This window comes from Sinocyclocheilus rhinocerous, unplaced genomic scaffold (genome assembly GCF_001515625.1).
Source record: "Sinocyclocheilus rhinocerous isolate Xijiao unplaced genomic scaffold, SAMN03320098_v1.1 scaffold1356, whole genome shotgun sequence".
NCBI lineage: Eukaryota > Metazoa > Chordata > Actinopteri > Cypriniformes > Cyprinidae > Sinocyclocheilus > Sinocyclocheilus rhinocerous.
In genome coordinates this window covers 57,462-77,377 of record NW_015659701.1, presented here as the reverse complement: position 1 = coordinate 77,377, position 19,916 = coordinate 57,462, and the positions used below count along the sequence as shown (strand labels likewise).

The 19,916-nt window shown below is 38.2% G+C and overlaps 3 protein-coding genes across 6 annotated transcripts in view; 2 read left to right on the top strand and 1 right to left on the bottom strand.

Moving 5' to 3' along the window:
- Window positions 1-2,352, top strand: part of LOC107724037 (gastrula zinc finger protein XlCGF8.2DB-like) — a 7,778-nt gene extending 5,426 nt beyond the window's left edge. For 3 of the 4 annotated variants that reach the window (XM_016532814.1, XM_016532812.1, XM_016532813.1), the window contains exon 3: window positions 1,059-2,352. In XM_016532814.1, coding sequence (XP_016388300.1) covers window positions 1,059-2,239 — 1,181 coding nt within the window. In that variant the 3' untranslated portion in view covers window positions 2,240-2,352. The remainder of the gene's footprint in view (window positions 1-1,058) is intronic. The other variant, XM_016532815.1, reaches the window with a different exon arrangement.
- The window catches only part of LOC107724035 (gastrula zinc finger protein XlCGF52.1-like), a 22,414-nt gene extending 6,034 nt beyond the window's left edge, over window positions 1-16,380 (bottom strand). The window contains exons 1-3 of the mRNA XM_016532809.1: window positions 16,017-16,380; window positions 11,131-11,414; window positions 10,521-10,794 (exon numbers count right to left, since the gene is read on the bottom strand). Of these exons, the coding sequence (XP_016388295.1) occupies window positions 10,521-10,794; window positions 11,131-11,414; window positions 16,017-16,101 (643 nt within the window). The 5' untranslated portion in view covers window positions 16,102-16,380. The remainder of the gene's footprint in view (window positions 1-10,520; window positions 10,795-11,130; window positions 11,415-16,016) is intronic.
- Window positions 16,381-17,204: 824 nt separating this feature from the next.
- LOC107724036 (gastrula zinc finger protein XlCGF57.1-like) overlaps window positions 17,205-19,916 on the top strand; it is an 18,659-nt gene continuing 15,947 nt past the window's right edge. The window contains exons 1-2 of the mRNA XM_016532811.1: window positions 17,205-17,280; window positions 19,754-19,884. Of these exons, the coding sequence (XP_016388297.1) occupies window positions 19,800-19,884 (85 nt within the window). The 5' untranslated portion in view covers window positions 17,205-17,280; window positions 19,754-19,799. The remainder of the gene's footprint in view (window positions 17,281-19,753; window positions 19,885-19,916) is intronic.

Below are 19,916 nucleotides of genomic sequence, written 5' to 3'. Positions count from 1 at the left end.
AGCGTGTGAAGGAAATGTTACGCCCCTTACCATATTGTGATGCCTGCGGGGACTCCGCTTCGTCCACGGTGAAAGCCGATCCGGTGACTCAAACTGACACAGGCAGAGTGAAAGACTGGATTTTTTTCGATCAGGTCGGGTACAAGTGATTTCAAAACATTTCAGCCGGTTTATTATATCGTGTATATATTAATTATTTTGTATAAGATGCATTTGGTTGAATTACGCTGCAGTAAAGCGCTTCATTGTACGGTGGTTATCTCTTCAGCGTGCAGCACAAGCAGGACAAACAACAATGCATAGCCTTGTGACTGGGACTGTCATATACACAACATTATAATGAGAACACTATTATAATAAAATGCTGTGAATTTTTAGTTTAGTTTCTGCACGTTGCGTGAAGAACGCGTCCACAAAAGGAGTTCATTCAGAGCCGCACAGACACGTTCATGCATTCGGTGCGTTTTTTGCAGATGCTAACATATAAGTCGTAATATTAACGTTATGTTTTATAAATAACAAAGCGTATTCTATATGAGATAAGACAGGTACTGCGGTCACGTGTGGTGTGTCAACTCGCTGTTGGAGAGAAGGGAGAGAGTGAAAGCGACAAAGCTCGGCTGGTATCGGTGTATCGATACTTTGGGAAATGAGTATTGGTATCGTTTCATATATTTCAGTATCGATATTTATCGAAATATCGATATTTTTGACAACACTAGTAGCTGCGAGAGATTGCCAAAAGCAAGTCATTTGTAGCTTTAATTATCACAGTTTCTGTGCTATGATGAGGCGTAAATCCTGATGGAAATTGTACACAAATACTGTTTCTCTGCTAAATGGAACTTAGATGAGATTTCGCTTTCACCTTTTATAATATTTTAGACACATATGGCAGGTCTAAGATCAGTCTATATGTAACCAGCTCTTCTGGGTCAAACTGCAAATAAAATAATTTATTTGTATTTTTTAATTAATGATTTAATGAAATTTTTTTTTTTTTAGATTTAACTGGGGTTAATTTGTATTTGTCTTTTTTTTTGTTTTTTTTATCTAAGGTCTGATTTCACTAAAAGAGGAAGGTCCAGAACTCAATGGAATGGAAGAGAAAGATGAGAAACATCATGATTTCACAACTGAAGAAAAATATTTTAGTTGCTCACAGACTGAAAAGACTTCCACACAAAAAACAGCTGAAAAGACAGGAGCTCGAAGTTATTTCTCCTGCCAAGAGTGTGGAAAGAGTTTCAATCAACATAGAAACCTTGAAGTCCACATGAGACTTCACACTGGAGAGAAACCTTTCAGCTGCCAACAGTGTGGAAAAAAATTTACTCAAAAAGGAAGCCTTAAAGTCCACATGAGAATTCACACTGGAGAGAAGCCTTACACATGCCAGCAGTGTGGAAAGAGTTTTACACATAGAGGAACCCTTAATGCTCATATGAGAACTCATCCTGGAAAAAACCCTTTCAATTGCACAGTCTGTGGAAAGAGCTTTTCACGAAAAGAGAGCCTTAAGACTCACATGAGAATTCACACTGGAGAGAGGCCGTTTGTATGTGGTCAGTGTGGAAAGAGTTTCAGATGTAAAATAAGCCTTAATTACCACATGAGGATTCACTCAAGAGAGAACAATTTTAAATGTTATCAGTGTGGAATGAGTTTTACAGACGGGAATCACCTTAAGAATCATGTAATAACTCACATCGGAGAGAAGCCTTATATGTGCCATCACTGTGGAAAGAATTGCTCAAACAAAACAAGCCTTGAGGTTCACACAAGGGTTCATACTGGAGAGAGGCCTTTCACCTGCCCTCAGTGTGGGAAGAGTTTCACAGTTAAAGGAAACCTTCAGACTCACATAAGGGTTCACACTGGAGAGAAACCTTTCACGTGTCATCAGTGTGAAAAGAGATTCACATATCAAAAGGACCTGAAACGTCATATGCAATCTCATTCTGGGAAGAAACTGCAGAGTTCTGAGTGTGAAAAGAGATTTAAAAAATTGAACAATTTAAAAAATGATCTGCACATTCACTCTGGAGGAAGGCAATTTAAGTGCGATCTGTGTAATAAGAACTTTCTTTTGCCATCACACTTAAAGATACACATGAAAAGTCATGCATTTATGAGACCCTATTTTTGTTCTTTGTGTGGAAAGGGTTTTAAATGGCTCGGCAGTTTGAAATGGCACCAGAAGATATGCATCTGTGCAAAATTAATTTTGATTGTATAGAGTCATTGTTTACAATTTTGATTCACTTAAATACCTCAGAAGCAAAATACTAGATGAACTCCCATTTTGCTACAAAATGCCACAATGTAAATTTAAAATTTTGAATAAAAGGCGAGACACTTGAAAATTTGTTGTCCAGGAATTAGAATTACTCCTAGTAGTAAGGGAATAGATTATGAAACTCTTATTAGGCTGAAAAGTGACTGTGCTTTCTTATATTATTAAATACTTTCAGAAACTATTTGACATACTTTTTGAGCACAAATAAAACAAAAATAACAATTTATTAACAATTCTTCTCCCCCGAGTTACGTCTTCTGCCATTCTGAAGAGTACCCAAGAGCGTAATCGACGTAATCAGCGCTGTTTACGTTCGGGGGGAAAGTGCGCGCATGAACGTAATCTGCGTAATCGGCGTTGTTTTTACGCTTGGGGGAAAGCGTGTGCATGCATTGTGATACTCTCTAAAATGGCGGAAGACGTAACTCGGGGGGGCTAAGAATTGTTGGAAAAAAAATTTTTTTTCTTTTTTTCTTTGCGCTCAAAGTATTCTTGTAGCTTCTCGTAGTAATTGGAAATCAAATTATTCGAATAACATGCACACCAAACCACACATTAAAAGTGGTATCAAGGTGCAGTAAGTGTTGCATTTAGGAATTGTCTATCCTCTTGAGCTATCTAGCAGCTCTATCCTCTTCAATACAAACAATTTAATATTTCTGTGACCCAAACAAGTGTGTGAGAAGACCGAGAGCATTTTTTACTGGTAGCATCATCCTACATTTGTTTCTCAGATCTCTCCATGAAGGAGCTTCCTTAGGAGATCCTGATCAGAGAATGTCTGCCTTCCCAGAATGAACACTGGAATGCCCCATAAATATGAAACGTTTAACTGGGTTGGGTTAACACATTCCTTGGGGCCCCAGTTATATGCCAGTTATATTTAATCAACTGGTAAACCACTACTGTAAAGACTAAAGACAAGTCAACTTCGCTTCCATATGCAGACTCATCATCGTCCTGGATTAGGTCAACGACTGTAGTGTCGTCTGCAAACTTCAGGAGCTTGAAAGAAGAGGGGCCTTTTTCAGTGCAATCATTTGTGTAGAGGGAGAAGAGTAGTGGAGAGAACACATCCCTGGGGGGCACCAGTGCTGATAGGACAGGTGTTGGAAATGAATTTTCCTAGACTCACTAGCTGCTGTCTGTTTGTCAGCAAGATGATGATCCACTAACAGATTGAGGTGGGTACAGAAAGCTGAGTTAGTTTGGTCAGGAGGATATCTAAGGTGATGGTGTTGAAGGCCAAGTCCACAAACAGGATCCCTGGTTTGTCCAGATGTTGCAGGATGTAGTGCAGTCCCATGTTGACTGCATCATCCATGCACCTGTTTGCCTGATAAGCAAACTGAAGAGAGTCTAGTAAGGGTTCATTGATGTCCTGGGCCAACACCTGCTTTTTAGATGACTTCATGACCACAGATGTTAAGGCAACTAGTCTTTAGTCATTTAGTCCTGTGATCTTTGGTTTCTTGGGTACAGGGATGATGGTGGAACATTTGAAGCAGGCAGCTCCAGTGATCTGTTGAAGATCACTGTGAAGATGGATGACAGCTAGTCAGCACTGGCTTTTAGACAGGCTGGAGAGACACCGTCTGGGCCTTTGGCTTTCCTTATCTTCTGTTTTATGAAGACTCTGCATACATCGTCCTCAGATCTTAAGTGCAGGTTGAAAAGTAGTATGGGGGAGGGAGTAGGGAGTGTTAAAGGGGTCATCAGATGCAAAATTCACTTTTACATGTTTGAACTGAAATGTGTCTTGGTAGTGTGTGTACACAACCACCCTATAATGATAAAAATCCACCCAGTGTTTTTTTTTAAATTCCCATAAATCATAACCCCTTTCTCAAATCAAGCCGTTCACAGATTCTTGGCAGAGTGACATAGTTCTGCACAGGCCCCTCCCACAATTGTTGACTGACACTGGAGTTTTATCACAGACCCGCCCTGAGTGAGCTGTAAATAGTCTGCCATTGTTTCGACGCTGGAGCAGGAGTAGACAAGAATGACTCCTCAGCGATTGAGGTGTTCTGTTGTTGGATGTAATAATGAACATAGCAGTCATCATTTACTCCCGACATCTGAGCCGCTAAAGACGCAGTGGATTAATTTTGTTTTTGAAGGGAATGCACCCCTCGATCTACCTAAATGAGTCTATGTTCGCGCGAATCATTCATGATCCAGCTTCACCTACAGAAGAAGTATGTTTTTTTTTTTTTTCTTTGCAAATCGCCCTTTACTAATAATGTGCTAGTTAGCAAGTTCCGCGACGAATGCAGCTAGAGAACTGCTGCTCGTCACCCATGGAAGAAAAAGGCAGGGTGAGCAGAGCGCATTAGCATTTAAAGTGACATGCACCAAAACCGGTCATTGTGAACAGAGCTGTTTTTGATGAGGTAAAAAGGGTGTTGTTTTACACTACCATTGAGAAATTTTAACCAAAGTATGTTATAGACTTTTAATTAAGACCCTAAAGAATCCTATCAGCTTGTGGAATATGGCTATCCGATGACCCCTTTAATGGCTGCGTGGAAAGACAGTCGAGGGTGCATTTTCCAAAACCATCGTTCGCTAATTATGGTCATTAGTTCCATAGAACTCTATTGGTAATGACGAAACTTGCGACCATAGTTGCTTTTGGGAAGTGCACCCCAGACAGTGTTGCCAGATTGGATGAACGATTTTCAGCCCAAAAGCTCACAAAAGCCCGCCCACTCAAAAAAAAAACACCCAAAACTTCAACTGACAAAATAATGTGATGGAATGTCAATCAAGGTTGATAAGGGACATTTTAACTCCTTAAAACAAAATAATGACTACAAAAATAATATAAATATAACGTTAGATAAATTTCCCAGGTAAACGGATCAATCGAGGTAAATAGCCTACATTAAAGAGAATTACCAAATATGATTGAAATATTTTAAACACTGTCAAAACGGCAATCAAGAAATTAACCGATACCCTCGAAACAACACATGCATCATTTTCATAATAAGCCAATAAATGCAAAAAGTGCCCACTATAAGTGATAGGGAAAAGCAACATAATTAGCAGGTATTTCACAGTCGTTCATGCACACACCATTCATTGATACATACTGTATGATAATCTGACAATTAAAAAAAAATTAACAACAAAAATAATGCGCTTACCTTCGTGACACTCTATAATTTTACACAGAACTAGAGGAAGTCTTTTGGGAAGTTCATATTGTAGAACATAATACAGAACTTTGCATAGTCAAAACTAATCAAGTCTAGCAGTTTACAAGGATTTACCAATCTGGACCGTTTAAAAGATAAAAGACAGGATCATGTAGACCCAAATTCAAAACCGCCCAATCTGGCAACACTGACCCCAGAGCAAGTGTGGGGTGTGAGAGCGGGTTTCTCAAACCTGCAATAAAATCATTCAGGTCTTCAGCCAGTTTTTGATTCGTCACAGTGGGATCACAGCCCCTGGGATGGTGTCTTATGGCTGGTGATGGCTTTCAGGCCTTTCCACACTGATGCAGGATTGGCTGAAAACTGTAGCTTCTCTGGTCACTCTGATATCCTTTGTCGGTGTGTTTCCGGCCTGTTTGTACAAGGCTTTGTCCCCAATCCTGTATGCATCCTTTTTGGCTTGGCAAAGCTGTTAGTTTTGTGGTAAACCATGGTTCATCATTGATATATAATAAATAAGTCTTAGTGGGAACACACGTCTTCACAGAAACTGATGTCACTGTGTGCGCGAGCTCATGCAGATTAGTGGCAGCAGCTTTGAAAACACTGCAACTGGTGCATTTGAAACAGGCTTGTAGTGCCCACTTTGTTTTGTTAGCCCACTGGTGGGCGATATGTTGTTGAGGTGATGTTATCCGGTATGTATTGTTCATTGTAACTTGTGTGTGTCTCCACCCTGTTCTACAGACACATAATTACCTGGACCAAAATGCCCTAGGCCTTGCATATTGTTAACACTCTCAAAACCGTGGCTTTATTAACCGTTATTAACTATCCTGTTGATTTTCAAGCTGTTTCAAATACTGGTTAAACACTAAAATTATGAGATTTAAGAATCAGTGTTCACTCAAAATTGAACACTCATCTTTTGAATCATCCAAGGAAATGGAGTGACAGCTCCATGCAATCAGAATTAGATGGTGTCTTAATGCAACCACTCAATATTTGAAACTATAGCAAAGGAGATGGTCAGCTGTGGCCACAGGAATTCATGTGTAAATGACAAAAGTAAAGAAAAAGACTTGAGGCAAAGAAGTTCATATTGTAGAACATAATACAGAACTTTGCATAGTCAAAACTAATCAAGTCTAGCAGTTTACAAGGATTTACCAATCTGGACCGTTTAAAAGATAAAAGACAGGATCATGTAGACCCAAATTCAAAACCGCCCAATCTGGCAACACTGACCCCAGAGCAAGTGTGGGGTGTGAGAGCGGGTTTCTCAAACCTGCAATAAAATCATTCAGGTCTTCAGCCAGTTTTTGATTCGTCACAGTGGGATCACAGCCCCTGGGATGGTGTCTTATGGCTGGTGATGGCTTTCAGGCCTTTCCACACTGATGCAGGATTGGCTGAAAACTGTAGCTTCTCTGGTCACTCTGATATCCTTTGTCGGTGTGTTTCCGGCCTGTTTGTACAAGGCTTTGTCCCCAATCCTGTATGCATCCTTTTTGGCTTGGCAAAGCTGTTAGTTTTGTGGTAAACCATGGTTCATCATTGATATATAATAAATAAGTCTTAGTGGGAACACACGTCTTCACAGAAACTGATGTCACTGTGTGCGCGAGCTCATGCAGATTAGTGGCAGCAGCTTTGAAAACACTGCAACTGGTGCATTTGAAACAGGCTTGTAGTGCCCACTTTGTTTTGTTAGCCCACTGGTGGGCGATATGTTGTTGAGGTGATGTTATCCGGTATGTATTGTTCATTGTAACTTGTGTGTGTCTCCACCCTGTTCTACAGACACATAATTACCTGGACCAAAATGCCCTAGGCCTTGCATATTGTTAACACTCTCAAAACCGTGGCTCCCTTCATGGACCTGACTAATTATTAACTATCCTGTTGATTTTCAAGCTGTTTCAAATACTGGTTAAACACTAAAATTATGAGATTTAAGAATCAGTGTTCACTCAAAATTGAACACTCATCTTTTGAATCATCCAAGGAAATGGAGTGACAGCTCCATGCAATCAGAATTAGATGGTGTCTTAATGCAACCACTCAATATTTGAAACTATAGCAAAGGAGATGGTCAGCTGTGGCCACAGGAATTCATGTGTAAATGACAAAAGTAAAGAAAAAGACTTGAGGCAAAGTATAATGTGATAGAGGATGCACATAATGTGGACAATCAGATTTGGCCCATATTCAGCTGCACTGTAAACATTACCCTTAATTTTTTCTCCACCACTGACAGAATTTTCCGGCTATCTTGTCTTTAAAAAAACCAAAACGATAGGGGGCACTATTACACAACTACTGAATAAGTACAGACTCTTCATATCAAAACACAAAGAAGCAGAAGCAAGCAATAGCATACATAAGCAGATGCATATGTAAAATAATGCAATCATCAACATTGAACAGCATATAGATCAAAACTGCCTAACATTACCAAATGAAATGACAACCCAGGAAATAGTAGCCTATAGGACTGTCCTAGTCTCAGCCTCAGACGTCATGCCCACAGACCGTTGGCTGAATGTTTGAAGCATATCACACACAAAACTGAAAACTCTTCAGGAGTTTCGAAGTCATTATCGGATTGGTTGAATTATACAGGATTTTCAGGAAACGTGTGTTCCGTCTGGAAACAAAGATGCCATGATGCCAAACCCCCTCATGGAAGAAGAAAGCTGTTGTGTTTACAACTGTGACTATGAGCACTTAACTAAATGCTGGATTTTCAAAAGTATGTGAAATATTTAAAGTTCGAAGCACAGAATCTTATATGTCAGTCTGTTATTGTGGGGACATTTCCACACCCCTAAACATGACGCGGCCCGAAACGAATCATGATTGTTTGCTTTACCTGTCAGTCATATGGCCTCTTTGGCTTGCCTCAGCCATTCAAAGCAGCCAAGGTTCTGCTGTCAGTCTGAAGGTCTGGCTACATAAGATTAGGACTGTGCAAGAGGGATGCACAATAATATCGGACTGATATCGGAATCGGCCGATAATGGATTTAAATGTAAATATCGGCATCGGCCCGATATGAGTCATTATCGGATTGGTTGAATTATACAGGATTTTCAGGAAACGTGTGTTCCGTCTGGAAACAAAGATGCCATGATGCCAAACCCCCTCATGGAAGAAGAAAGCTGTTGTGTTTACAACTGTGACTATGAGCACTTAACTAAATGCTGGATTTTCAAAAGTATGTGAAATATTTAAAGTTCGAAGCACAGAATCTTATATGTCAGTCTGTTATTGTGGGGACATTTCCACACCCCTAAACATGACGCGGCCCGAAACGAATCATGATTGTTTGCTTTACCTGTCAGTCATATGGCCTCTTTGGCTTGCCTCAGCCATTCAAAGCAGCCAAGGTTCTGCTGTCAGTCTGAAGGTCTGGCTACATAAGATTAGGACTGTGCAAGAGGGATGCACAATAATATCGGACTGATATCGGAATCGGCCGATAATGGATTTAAATGTAAATATCGGCATCGGCCCGATATGAAAAATTATGCCGATATGTCTTGCTGATAAGAGGAATGCGTTAACTTGCATGTGCTCAGGGTGTGCTAGAGATTAGTTCACGTCAGCGGTGTGGCTCATTCTTGAAGAAAAGTTTTGTCTGAATGATGATTAGATATATCATCCAGCACATACAGAATGACGCGTTCGGTGTGTGATAGAGTAAACTGTAATAGCACGTGCAGCGGCAGCCTCCCCAGGGTCCTAACACTCGTTCGGTAAGGAGTTTTAATCTGTAGGGGGCGCTGTTGGCCTAATTCTAATTCAATTAAAAGTAAAATAGCCTACCAAAATAACATTTAGACTGTGTTTCTGAATAAATAAAGCAGTAATTGATGTCATAAAATAATGAGCATGTTTTGATTTAAAGGTCAGAGTCTATAGCTTACATGAGAAAAAAATCAAACATGACACTTGTAAATTAATTTTATATATACTGATTTATTCATTAATGTGTAATATGTTTTATTTTTTAAACAAATCATAAGCTCTAAAAGATTTTATGAATTTTTACAGCTCTTTTGCTTTAGACCAGTGTTTCTCAACCCTGGTCCTGGGCGCCCCCCAGCACTGCACATTTTGTGTGTCTCCCTAATCAAACACACCTGATTCAACTCATTAGCTCATTAAAAGAGCTCAGGACCAGGGTTGAGAAACACTGCTTTAGACCATCTACAAATGTTAAATCTTAAAATAAAATTTTAGGGTTAACACTGCATCTTTCTAGGAAAAAAATGCAGCGATTGATATATAGTTTATTTAGGCTATAGTTATTTTCAAAGCTTCAACGTACCGTCAAAAAACCTTCATGGTTGTTTATTTAATTCTAACAAGTTCTTGTTAAAAACTAACCAAAATTAAAAATATTTTGCTTATAATTTCTGCACAGGAGAGACTTGGTGTTGTTTCCAAACAAAAGGAAATGTATCGGTATCGGTCAAAATGAGTTGAAAAATATCGGCTTTTCGAATATCGGCAAAAATCCAGTATCGTGCATCCCTAATATTGATGGAAGCAATCTAATCCATCAATGTTTTTATCATCATTCTGTATAGGATCCATACATACTCTTTGACTAAGATGCGATTATCTCTTATTTATTTTTCAAAATGTTATCTTTCATGTGTTGATTTAAAAAAAACAAAAAAACATAAAGCTAGAATAAAATGTTTGTTTATTTGTTTAAAAGCAGAGGCTCTGTTCTTTTGACATACTGAATATTCAGATATTCATACAACAAAGTATTTTGGGGGCCATGACAATTTTGTGAAAATTGTCTAAATTGCTAGCAGTGACTGGCAACTTTTTTTAAACATTGATGGGAAATAAATAATTTTACATAGATGCATATTTTCTGGTGACATTTTAAACTGCAGAGCCAGTTAAAACCTCTTTCTACACACACATACAAGCACAAAATAGGGTCTCGCATCTGCATGACTTTTTAATTTTGTGATTTTTTTTTTTTCATTACAATCATTACAACACTGAGGAACACTGCAATGTCTTGCCAGAATGAGTTTGCAAATGTTGCTTAAGGTCTCTTTGATATGTAAAACTCTTTTCACATTGAAGACATGAGAAAGGCTTCTCTCCAGTGTGAAGCCTTATGTGAGTCTGAAGGTTTCCTTTTTGTGAGAACTTCTTCCCACAATATTTGCAGGTGTAAGGGGTCTCTCCAGTGTGAGTTCTCATGTGGGAATCAAGGGATGGTTTATATGTAAAACTCCTTCCACACTGAGGGCATGAATAAGGCTTTTCTCCAGTGTGGATTCTCATGTGATTCTTGAGGCTTAATTTATGACAGAAATTTTTCTCACATTGATGACATGTAAAACAGTCCTCTCTTGAGTGAATTTTCATGTGGTAATTAAGGGTAACCTTGCGTGTGAAACTCTTTCCACACTGATCACATGTGAACAGCTTCTCTCCAGTGTGACTTATCGTGTGAGAATTAAGGTTGTTTTTGTGTGTAAAATTCTGTCCACACAGTTTGCACGTGTAAGGCTTTTCTCCAGTGTGAATTCTCATGTGGACTTTAAGGTTTATTTTTTGAGTGAAACTGCTTCCACACTCTTGGCAGGTGAAAGAGCTCTCTCCAGTGTGAATTCTTGTATGGACTTTAAGGTTTTGTTTTTGAGTGAAACTTTTTCCACACTGTTGACAGCTGAAAGGTTTCTCTCCAGTGTGAACTCTCATGTGGACTTCAAGACTATGTTTTTGATTGAAACTCTTTCCACATTGACGGCAAGTGTAGTTAGATTTAGATTTGGTCTTCCGAGCTCTTTTTCGTGAGGTCTTCTTAGCCTGCGTGGATTTTTCTCCAGTCAGGAAATCATGATTTTTCTTATCTTTTTTTCCCATTTCACTCAGTTCTTGACTCTCCTCTTTCAGCAACATCAGGTCTAAAGCAAAAAAGACAAATACAAGTTAATCCCAGTTTAAAGGTACAACAGACATCAAAACCAATATAAAACCATTAAAGCAATGCAATCATGTTTGCTAGATTCTATACTCACTAAGCTACTGAAAGAGGTTACCCAAGATCTCAGAACTTAACCATTTTACGTCATCAGAATAATGGCGCCCCCCATAGTCCAATATATGTATAAAACGATGTGATTTTTAAAATAACATAAATCTTTAATGGGTCTTCTACTACATATTTCAGGAAGAGACATCATTTATGTTATATTAAGCCATACAAGTCTTAATACCCAGGGATCCCTTTAAAATGAACTCTTCACACTTTTAGAACATGTCCAGAAAAAAAAAAAAAAAACATCCCAATAGAAAGTCCAAGAGATCGTTTACAATCTATCTCAGAGACTTGAGAATTTCTCCTGACGCCCCCAAGTTTATTACGGGTGATTATAGTAATGCTAAGAAGAGTTTGTGCACATATTATCAATATGTTGACTGTCCAACAAGGAAGAACAAGACTCTAGATATGTGCTACGGAACTGTTAAAAACGCTTATATCTCGTCAGTTCTCCCGCCATTGGGAGCGTCTGATCACAGTGTGGTCTATCTTCGTCCTGTCTACCAGAGGCTACTTGAAAGGGAGAAGCCTCAGGAAAAGTCTGTTAAAGTATGGGACAATGACAGTATAATGGCTCTGCAGGGGTGTTTTTAGTATAGTTGATATTAATGAACCGGTTGAAACAGTTACTGATTATATAAATTTCTGTACGGATTCTGTCATTCCCACTAAGACTTTTAAGGTATACCCTAATGACAAACCCTGGGTGTCTAAAAACTTAAAGACCCTTATAAACAAGAAAAGAAAGGCATATAGAAATCAGGATGAGGTGGCTCTGTGGGACACACAGAGGCAGATTAAAATACAAATAGATAAACACTCATACAAACAAAAAATAGAGGCATCTTTTATACAAGGTAACTCTCGATACGCTTGGCAAGGGATTAAGAATATGACAAATATACCCCATAACGGAAGATGCAAACCATCTCCGGTGCTGCATGGATGTGAGGAGCTGGAGATGGCAAATCAGTTTAACTCGTATTATTATTATTGCTTGGCCCTAATCCTCTTTCGTAAATAACAGACCATGCAAAATACCCAAAAATATTTAAAATATTGCAAAGTAATGTTGCAACCAAGCCGCAACCTCCCGCTCTCTCTCGTGAAGCCAACAAGGTAGTGGGTCACGGACACTACGTCCATTGTTTTTATACAGTCTATGGTTGCAACCTTACAAATAGGGTGGGGCGATTTGGCAAAAAAATTTAAATCTCGATTTTTTTCAAAACGTTTGACCGATTCTCGATTTTTTTACGATTTTTAACTAGTCAACTTGAAAATGTAACTACAACATGATTCAAGTAACTTTTTCTTTATTAACCCAAAAAATTATATTCCAAGTTCACCACACATGAAGTTGCCAACATTATGTAAATGTTAAACAAATCACTTGTTAAATATCTTTGCAGAAAAGATGCTTGAACTACAACAACATATTGTACAAACTTGTACTGTTGCACATACTTTTTTATTATGTGTTCAGAAATAATATGAGGAAAATGCTTTAAAAAATCTCAAAAGTCAAGGTAATTCAAATTCAAAATGACTGAAGGTATAACACAAGTAGACTATTATTAACGTTAATTATACACGCTAACGTTAATTAATGTTCTGAAAAACAGCAGCTATCAGCCTGTCACCATGATGCAAACATGAAATATTAGACATACAGTGGTAGTTACAGGTTTTTTATTAGCTTGTGCTGCTTTTCTATTGGTTTTTTTTTCTATGTAAACATGGTTTGACTGTTGCACTCGCATCTCTTGCAGCGTGTCATGCGTGAAACGGCATTCTAAAAACGCAGCGCTCAAGTTAAAAGAAGTTCACTCCAATCTTGCATGTTTTTTCTATTCCTCTGCCCACGTCACATCTAGTCAACACAAAAGTGCATTCTGTGTGAATGGCGCCTAGCGATATACAGTATTCTACTTGCGGTCCTTCACTGAGTGCGTCACATCTGAGAGGTTAATCACGTGCGCCGACATGTGGTTGGATCGTTCTTCTCTCTTTACTGTTATCATTGGCATATTGTCAAAGTGTCTAATTCTAACGTTTGGTAATATTTCTATTCAAAATCACGATTCCTCGATTTCTAAAAAATAAAATTGTGGCAAAACACTAAATTCGAATTAATCGATAAAATCTGAAAAATCGCCCAGCCCTACTTGCAAACAATAATAAAATCAGAGGACTTTAACTGTAAGTGACACGAGCATATGCAAAACTTTTCAGTGGGCTTTTAAAATTTTCTTTGCTTGAGAAAACAAAAATATACAGTTACAGTGGTTTTTTTTCTTTTGATTTAGTCGAGTTGGTTTTGCATCAAACACAATGTGATTTTCGGCAATCGAGATCTGACAGCAACAGCACATTTTTCCGCTTGGATAAGCGCTTCGCGGACAGCTAACCTCGCGCATGAAATCAGCCGCAGACCAGCAAAACACTGAGAACGCACCACAATCCTGACGAGTCATAGCAACAGAGCGGAGGCGAGAAAGCTGCGGAGAATCCACTCGCACGGAAGCAACTGCAACTGGTAGATTTAAAGAAAATTACTGCCGTTTGGCAAATAAATCATTGTACGTGCTTATTCCTAACTCTTTAAGCTTTGTTACATTTCAAATGTCAAGGAATCAACTTATAATCATGTTTATATGAATTATCCCGTGAACTTATTCTCTCAAATGGCCTGGGTATGCGGAGCATTCGCAGCTTATATGGACTGAACGCCACTGCTATATATCATTGTTTGCGGTGCATCACAATAATCGTGTCACCTTCAGTGCTCACTTGTGAGCACTGCAGATAGCAATGTGCTGTAACGTCTGCTTGCTCGTGTCCATCTGTTTTTAACTCTCATGCACTTTTTGCACGATGCAATTTATAAAATAAAAAAAGATGTTTTTGTAGACTTTTCCAGTCTTGAGTGGATCTGTGTGCGGTTAGCCACTCTCTTGTTCATTTTCAAGTATCCCATTGGCTCTATGCACCTGCAGTAAAAGGACTTATTTTTTCCTGTTTGGAGCGCTACAGTTTTCTCAAGCTTTACAAGTATTGCTCTGAAACAGTATTGACAACGAATCAGTTAAATTCACTCTACCAGTCAAACACCTGAGGTTGAATGGCAGGGTTTTATGTTTTGCCACTTTTACAGACTGAAACATATTTCTTCCTCCTTTAAAAGGCTGTATTTCACTGGCTGAGGTATAATGCGGCATGCATCTCTCACTCTTTGCCTGCGGGCTCTGAATATCAGACTGTAGCCATGACCATTGACAGCTCTTGGGAACGAGCATTTTTGCATGTATATAATTATAATAAGCATTTAAAAGTTGTGTTTTTATTGTTCTGTTGTAACATCTCTCTTGACAACTGAATGAACTCTTTGTGAATAAATGTTATTTTGGTCAAGAAAAATGAACATTAATAAAAGACATCAAGCCACATCGTCTGACATTTTTTACATATAAAGATTATTATTTAAAAATATGAATTGTTCTGCTGCGTTAACTCCACTTTTATACTTTGTGAGAGTTAGGTTGAGACAGATGTGCGAATGTGTGGTTTGTTCCCGACTCTGTCAATCAAACGCAGATTCGGCAGGTATGCCCGTCTCGAAACACTTGTGAAACGTAGTCACGTGACACGGGTGTTTCGAATCACACTTCGGAGCAGTGTTTCGAAACATCTGTGCTTCGGGATCTCGACACCGTGTCGACACATCGGTTACGCGTCAGCCATCCCTACCAGGATGATGAAGATCAAACAAGGGTGGACATTTCAGCAAGACAATGATCTCAAACACAGCCAAGGAAACTCTCAATTGAAAATAAAGCTGCTAGAATGCCACATCAAAGTTTAATGTCAACTGACTTGAATCCAATAGAAAATAAGAACTAAAGATCAGAGTTCATAGAAGAGGCCCACAGAACCTTCAAGATTTGAAGACTCTGTGGAGGAATGGGCCAAAATCACACCTGAGCAATGCATGCGACTAGTTTCTCCTACAGGAGGCGTCTTGAAGCTGTCATTACCAACAAAGGCTTTTGTACAAAGTACCGTATTGGCCCGAATATAAGACGACCCCCCCCCTTTTTCTAGATGTACCTTTTGGAAAAAGGCTTTTTAAAAACCAAATCCCTGTGTCATTCCATTTTATTACACAGAACTTAATTTCTGAACTTATTTGTATTGTTTTCTTTGTATGTATGGATTTCTTGGGTTGTTACCGACATCTGGCGAAAATTTCATGTCAACAACACCTTAAGAAATATATTTACTGGGGAAAATGGTGACGTGTTCAATACTTATTTTACCCGCTGTATATGTTAACATCTCAAAAAATGTGTTTTAGGGTTTCATGACACTTTAAAGGCAGCATTAGTGTTTGTCTGGTCATGTGATCTCAACATGTCAAAATTTTAATAAGGATCAAAGCTCGCCTTAGAAAATGGAAACTAACCTGTTTGTTCCTCAGTATCTTCATGTTTGACTCTGAATGCTTCTTCAATCTTCATGTCTTCACTCTCCTCTTTAATAAATGCCATCTTTATAATAGTGTCACGTGGATCTCAGTTACTTCACCAGGAGTTGTTCTGTGTGTGTGAACACACTGTCATGTTTAATATGAGAATAATTTACAATAATAAAATTTAATCCAAATTAAATCCAAACTATGGATGCATCTCACTCAGCTCCCTAGTTCTGCAGTCAGGATACTGGCAAGTTGTCAGTCAAAACAATGGTTTTCTTCAGTTGGCCTGATTAGCCAGGCACTCCCAAAAGAACACTCAAAATTAACACTACAAAGCATTAAAATAAATAAAGGATTACATATAATAGATTAATAATTTATAATGAAAACAAAATTGTAATTAATTGTTTCATAAACGTTGCCATGCAATATTTGTTGTTATCGTTTCATTTACAGTGTTTTGAGCAGCATGTGTAGTAAGCGTGTCGTTGTATTTTATTTATATATATATATATATATATTTGACGGTCTCTATGGCGTGCAGTGATTCATTTTGAGAAGCAATTGGTTCAATTGACTCGGAGTTTCTGAAAGCTCCGTTTCTCCATCACTACTTGCCAGTGCCTACATTCGTGTTTAAGGTAAACTGATTCACTATATACAGAGTTATAGAGCGAAATGAGACACATTTTCTGCTTTTCACGCGTGGATGAGCTTTGTTCAAAGAAACAACGTTTATATATGTTAGCTAAAAAAAATTTACTTGCTATTGAATGTAACGTTATAACATTTATCATTGCTTGTAAAAACTATAAAAACAATAAAACAGTTTGCATCGATTTAATTATCGTAAACTCCAAAATGCTCAAACAATTTAAACCGTAAACCTTTCTGCAGCAGAATCAGACGCAGCAGCACGGAGCAGCCTTTTGACGTCATGTCACCAGACCAAAATAAAAGTCTTGTTTAAACGCTAGATGTCTAAAATGATCGAGAGTATACATATTTACATACATTAAATTGATTCCAGAGTAATTCAGAGTTGAACGCTTGGTTAAACTGTTAAACACTTTAACGTTAGACTGTTGGACAGTTTAAAATTTCTTTTAATTTACGACCTAACCCTAAACGTCAGCTTATAAGCGTGCGTGTGCGTGCGTGCGTGCGTAACGTTACGTACTTTTATTTTGGTCTGAGGACGCCATAAGCCTGCGCTCTTGTGCCTGTTGTGATGTGATTCTGCTACAGAAAGGTTTGTGTCTTTAAGCATTTAAAGTGTTTAAAGTTTTTACAACTGTTCAGGCAGTTTTGCACTTGAATTTAACGTTATAATATCTCATTTACCATTTAATAGCGCTATTTATTTTTGTGAGTAAAGCACATACACAAAAGGTGCGTCTCATTACGCTCCCTAGACCTCACGTAGTACGCATTTGTCAAGTCCAAGAACATACAATTTGCACAGCTTTCAATACTGATTTATTTATTTATGTATTTGTTTATTATATTTGTATTTATTGTTATTGTTAATATTTTTTTCCCCCGCTGGAGTTTTACTGTCTGGCAGAGTTTAACTCCAGCCTTAATTAAACACACCTCAACCCCTCATTCAGGGGTTTCTTTGTGCTGAAGCAGGTTGGAAACTTTGCAGGACAGCAAAGTAAAATTTCAGTTTCAAGTGAGCTTGTGTTGAGACATGCAAAGGAACTAAATGTCATGCCTCTCAGGTCCATATGTAAACATATATGAACAAACATAAAACAAAGAAATATATAAACATACAGTTGAAATATTTCTGGTGCAGTATGTGGGGGTTTGAACAGGGTTCAGAGGGGAGCGGGGTGATTGGAGTTGAACCACAAACCACAGTTTGTTTTGTTTCAAATCAGTGGAGCTTGTAACGGCAGAGCGCGTACACACCTCACGCACCGGATACCGTGCGCGCGCCCAAAGACGGTTGGACATAGTGGTGTATTAGAGGTAACTTGGATGCCCTAGGGGTAAGCAGATAAACATCAAATTTTCATTTTTGGGTGAACTATCTCTTCAAGGCTGATGATACACGGGGCAACTTTTTTTACACACTTCATTTTTTTCGGTTATTTAAGTGCATCATACAGGTATTCAAAGTGCACTTTTTCTTTTTGGAATTACTGAAGTATTTTACCTGTACTGAATGTGGCTCAAAGATGCAGTAGTCCTCATCACCTAAACAGTTCATTTGTGAGAAAAGCCATCGTTTATTTTCTAAAATAGAAATAAAACTGGACACCTCAATAGTGTAACACATCAAGGTTGACACAACAGCATCTAAATAAAGCAATAATCCCCAATAAGCTGTGGTTTACAGTGAATTTAGAAATCAAAGGGCCCTTGTTAGGCATGACATAGAGCAGAGTGCCCAAAAACCCCTTATGAAGAGGAAGAAGCCCTCCCTTTAAGTCAAAATTCATAACAAAATCTAACAGTTTAAAACTTTGCATCTTTGGTGCAATGCTAATAGCAGAATGGTTGGCAAGCAACACTGTGACAGTATTACTGGTGTAATTAAATCATAGATATGTATTTCTAGAGTAATTTAATAGCTTTGAACGTGGTTCAACCATTCATAATCAAGTACCACAACTACACTCAAAAAAATAATTAATTGGATGAACTCAATTTAATTGAGGGCAAGATTTCCATCCAAAAGGTGTGTGTAGCCCCAACTCATAAAAAACTAATTCATGCGATGAAATGTAATTGAGTTGGGCCAACACAATTTGATCAAATATAGTTTAAATGAAATTGATACATTGATGAAGGGATTTTTTTATGCTTGTTGAACTCAAACTAAAACATTTAACTAGAAACTAAATTATTAGGCGGACAACCTTCTACACTCAAAAAAATGAAACCTTGGATTTACTTAACTTTAGGCATTAGCCAACTTTTTCGGGCATTTGTCAGCGAGTGAAAAATTGGGCTAAAATCGTGCAGTGTGAACTCAGCATTAGGCAGCATGCCCAAAATTGTTGTTTTTTATTATTAAAACAACTTTGATTCATGTTAGCAGGTCCTCAACCCAAGCACAGGCACTATACTTTACCACAATGGTAACCCCCAAAAACACTTAAATACCAGAAACTGTTTTATATACACTCAACTGATGTTATGAAGTGAGTTTGGAGTAAAAACGTTTAATGTTGTATTTTCACGTGCTTTCAGACGGAGCAGTATTTACTACACAGAGCCATAGTTCACTGAGAAGCTACGCAAACAGCTTTCATTATTGCGAACGATTTCATAATCGTACGATTATATTGTCTGCAATTTTTTTGTGTAGCTTGTCAGAACTACGGCTCTGTATAATAAATGCTGCTTCATCTGAAAGCAGGTGATGGAGATTTACTACTAATCACAGAACCGGCTTTACTGACAAGATGTGCATGACAATCGCATTCGATTAATCGTGCAATGCTTCTCCTAATTATTCATGTCTCAAACTGCTCGAATCACTGCAATGCTGGTCAAAACAGTGCATGCCAAATGTCAATCATAAAGGTGTAAATATAATTTTTTTGGGCTATTCAGACCTTTTAAGACCATTAATTATCATTTTGACTTACCCCCTTATGTGCTAATTTAGGGAGCTGATTGACACACACCAGAAGATTTAGTTTTTCTTCTTCTTCTTTTTGTTAATTATTCTCATTTTAAACATGACAAATTGTCTAAACACACAGAGAAACTCCTGGTGAAGTAGCTGAGATCCACATGACACGTTAAAAGATGGCTTTTATTAAAGAGGAGTGTGAAGACATGAGGATTGAAGAAGCATTCAGAGTAAAACATGAAGATACTGAGGAACAAACAGGTAGGTTTCCATTATTAAAATGTTGAAATTAA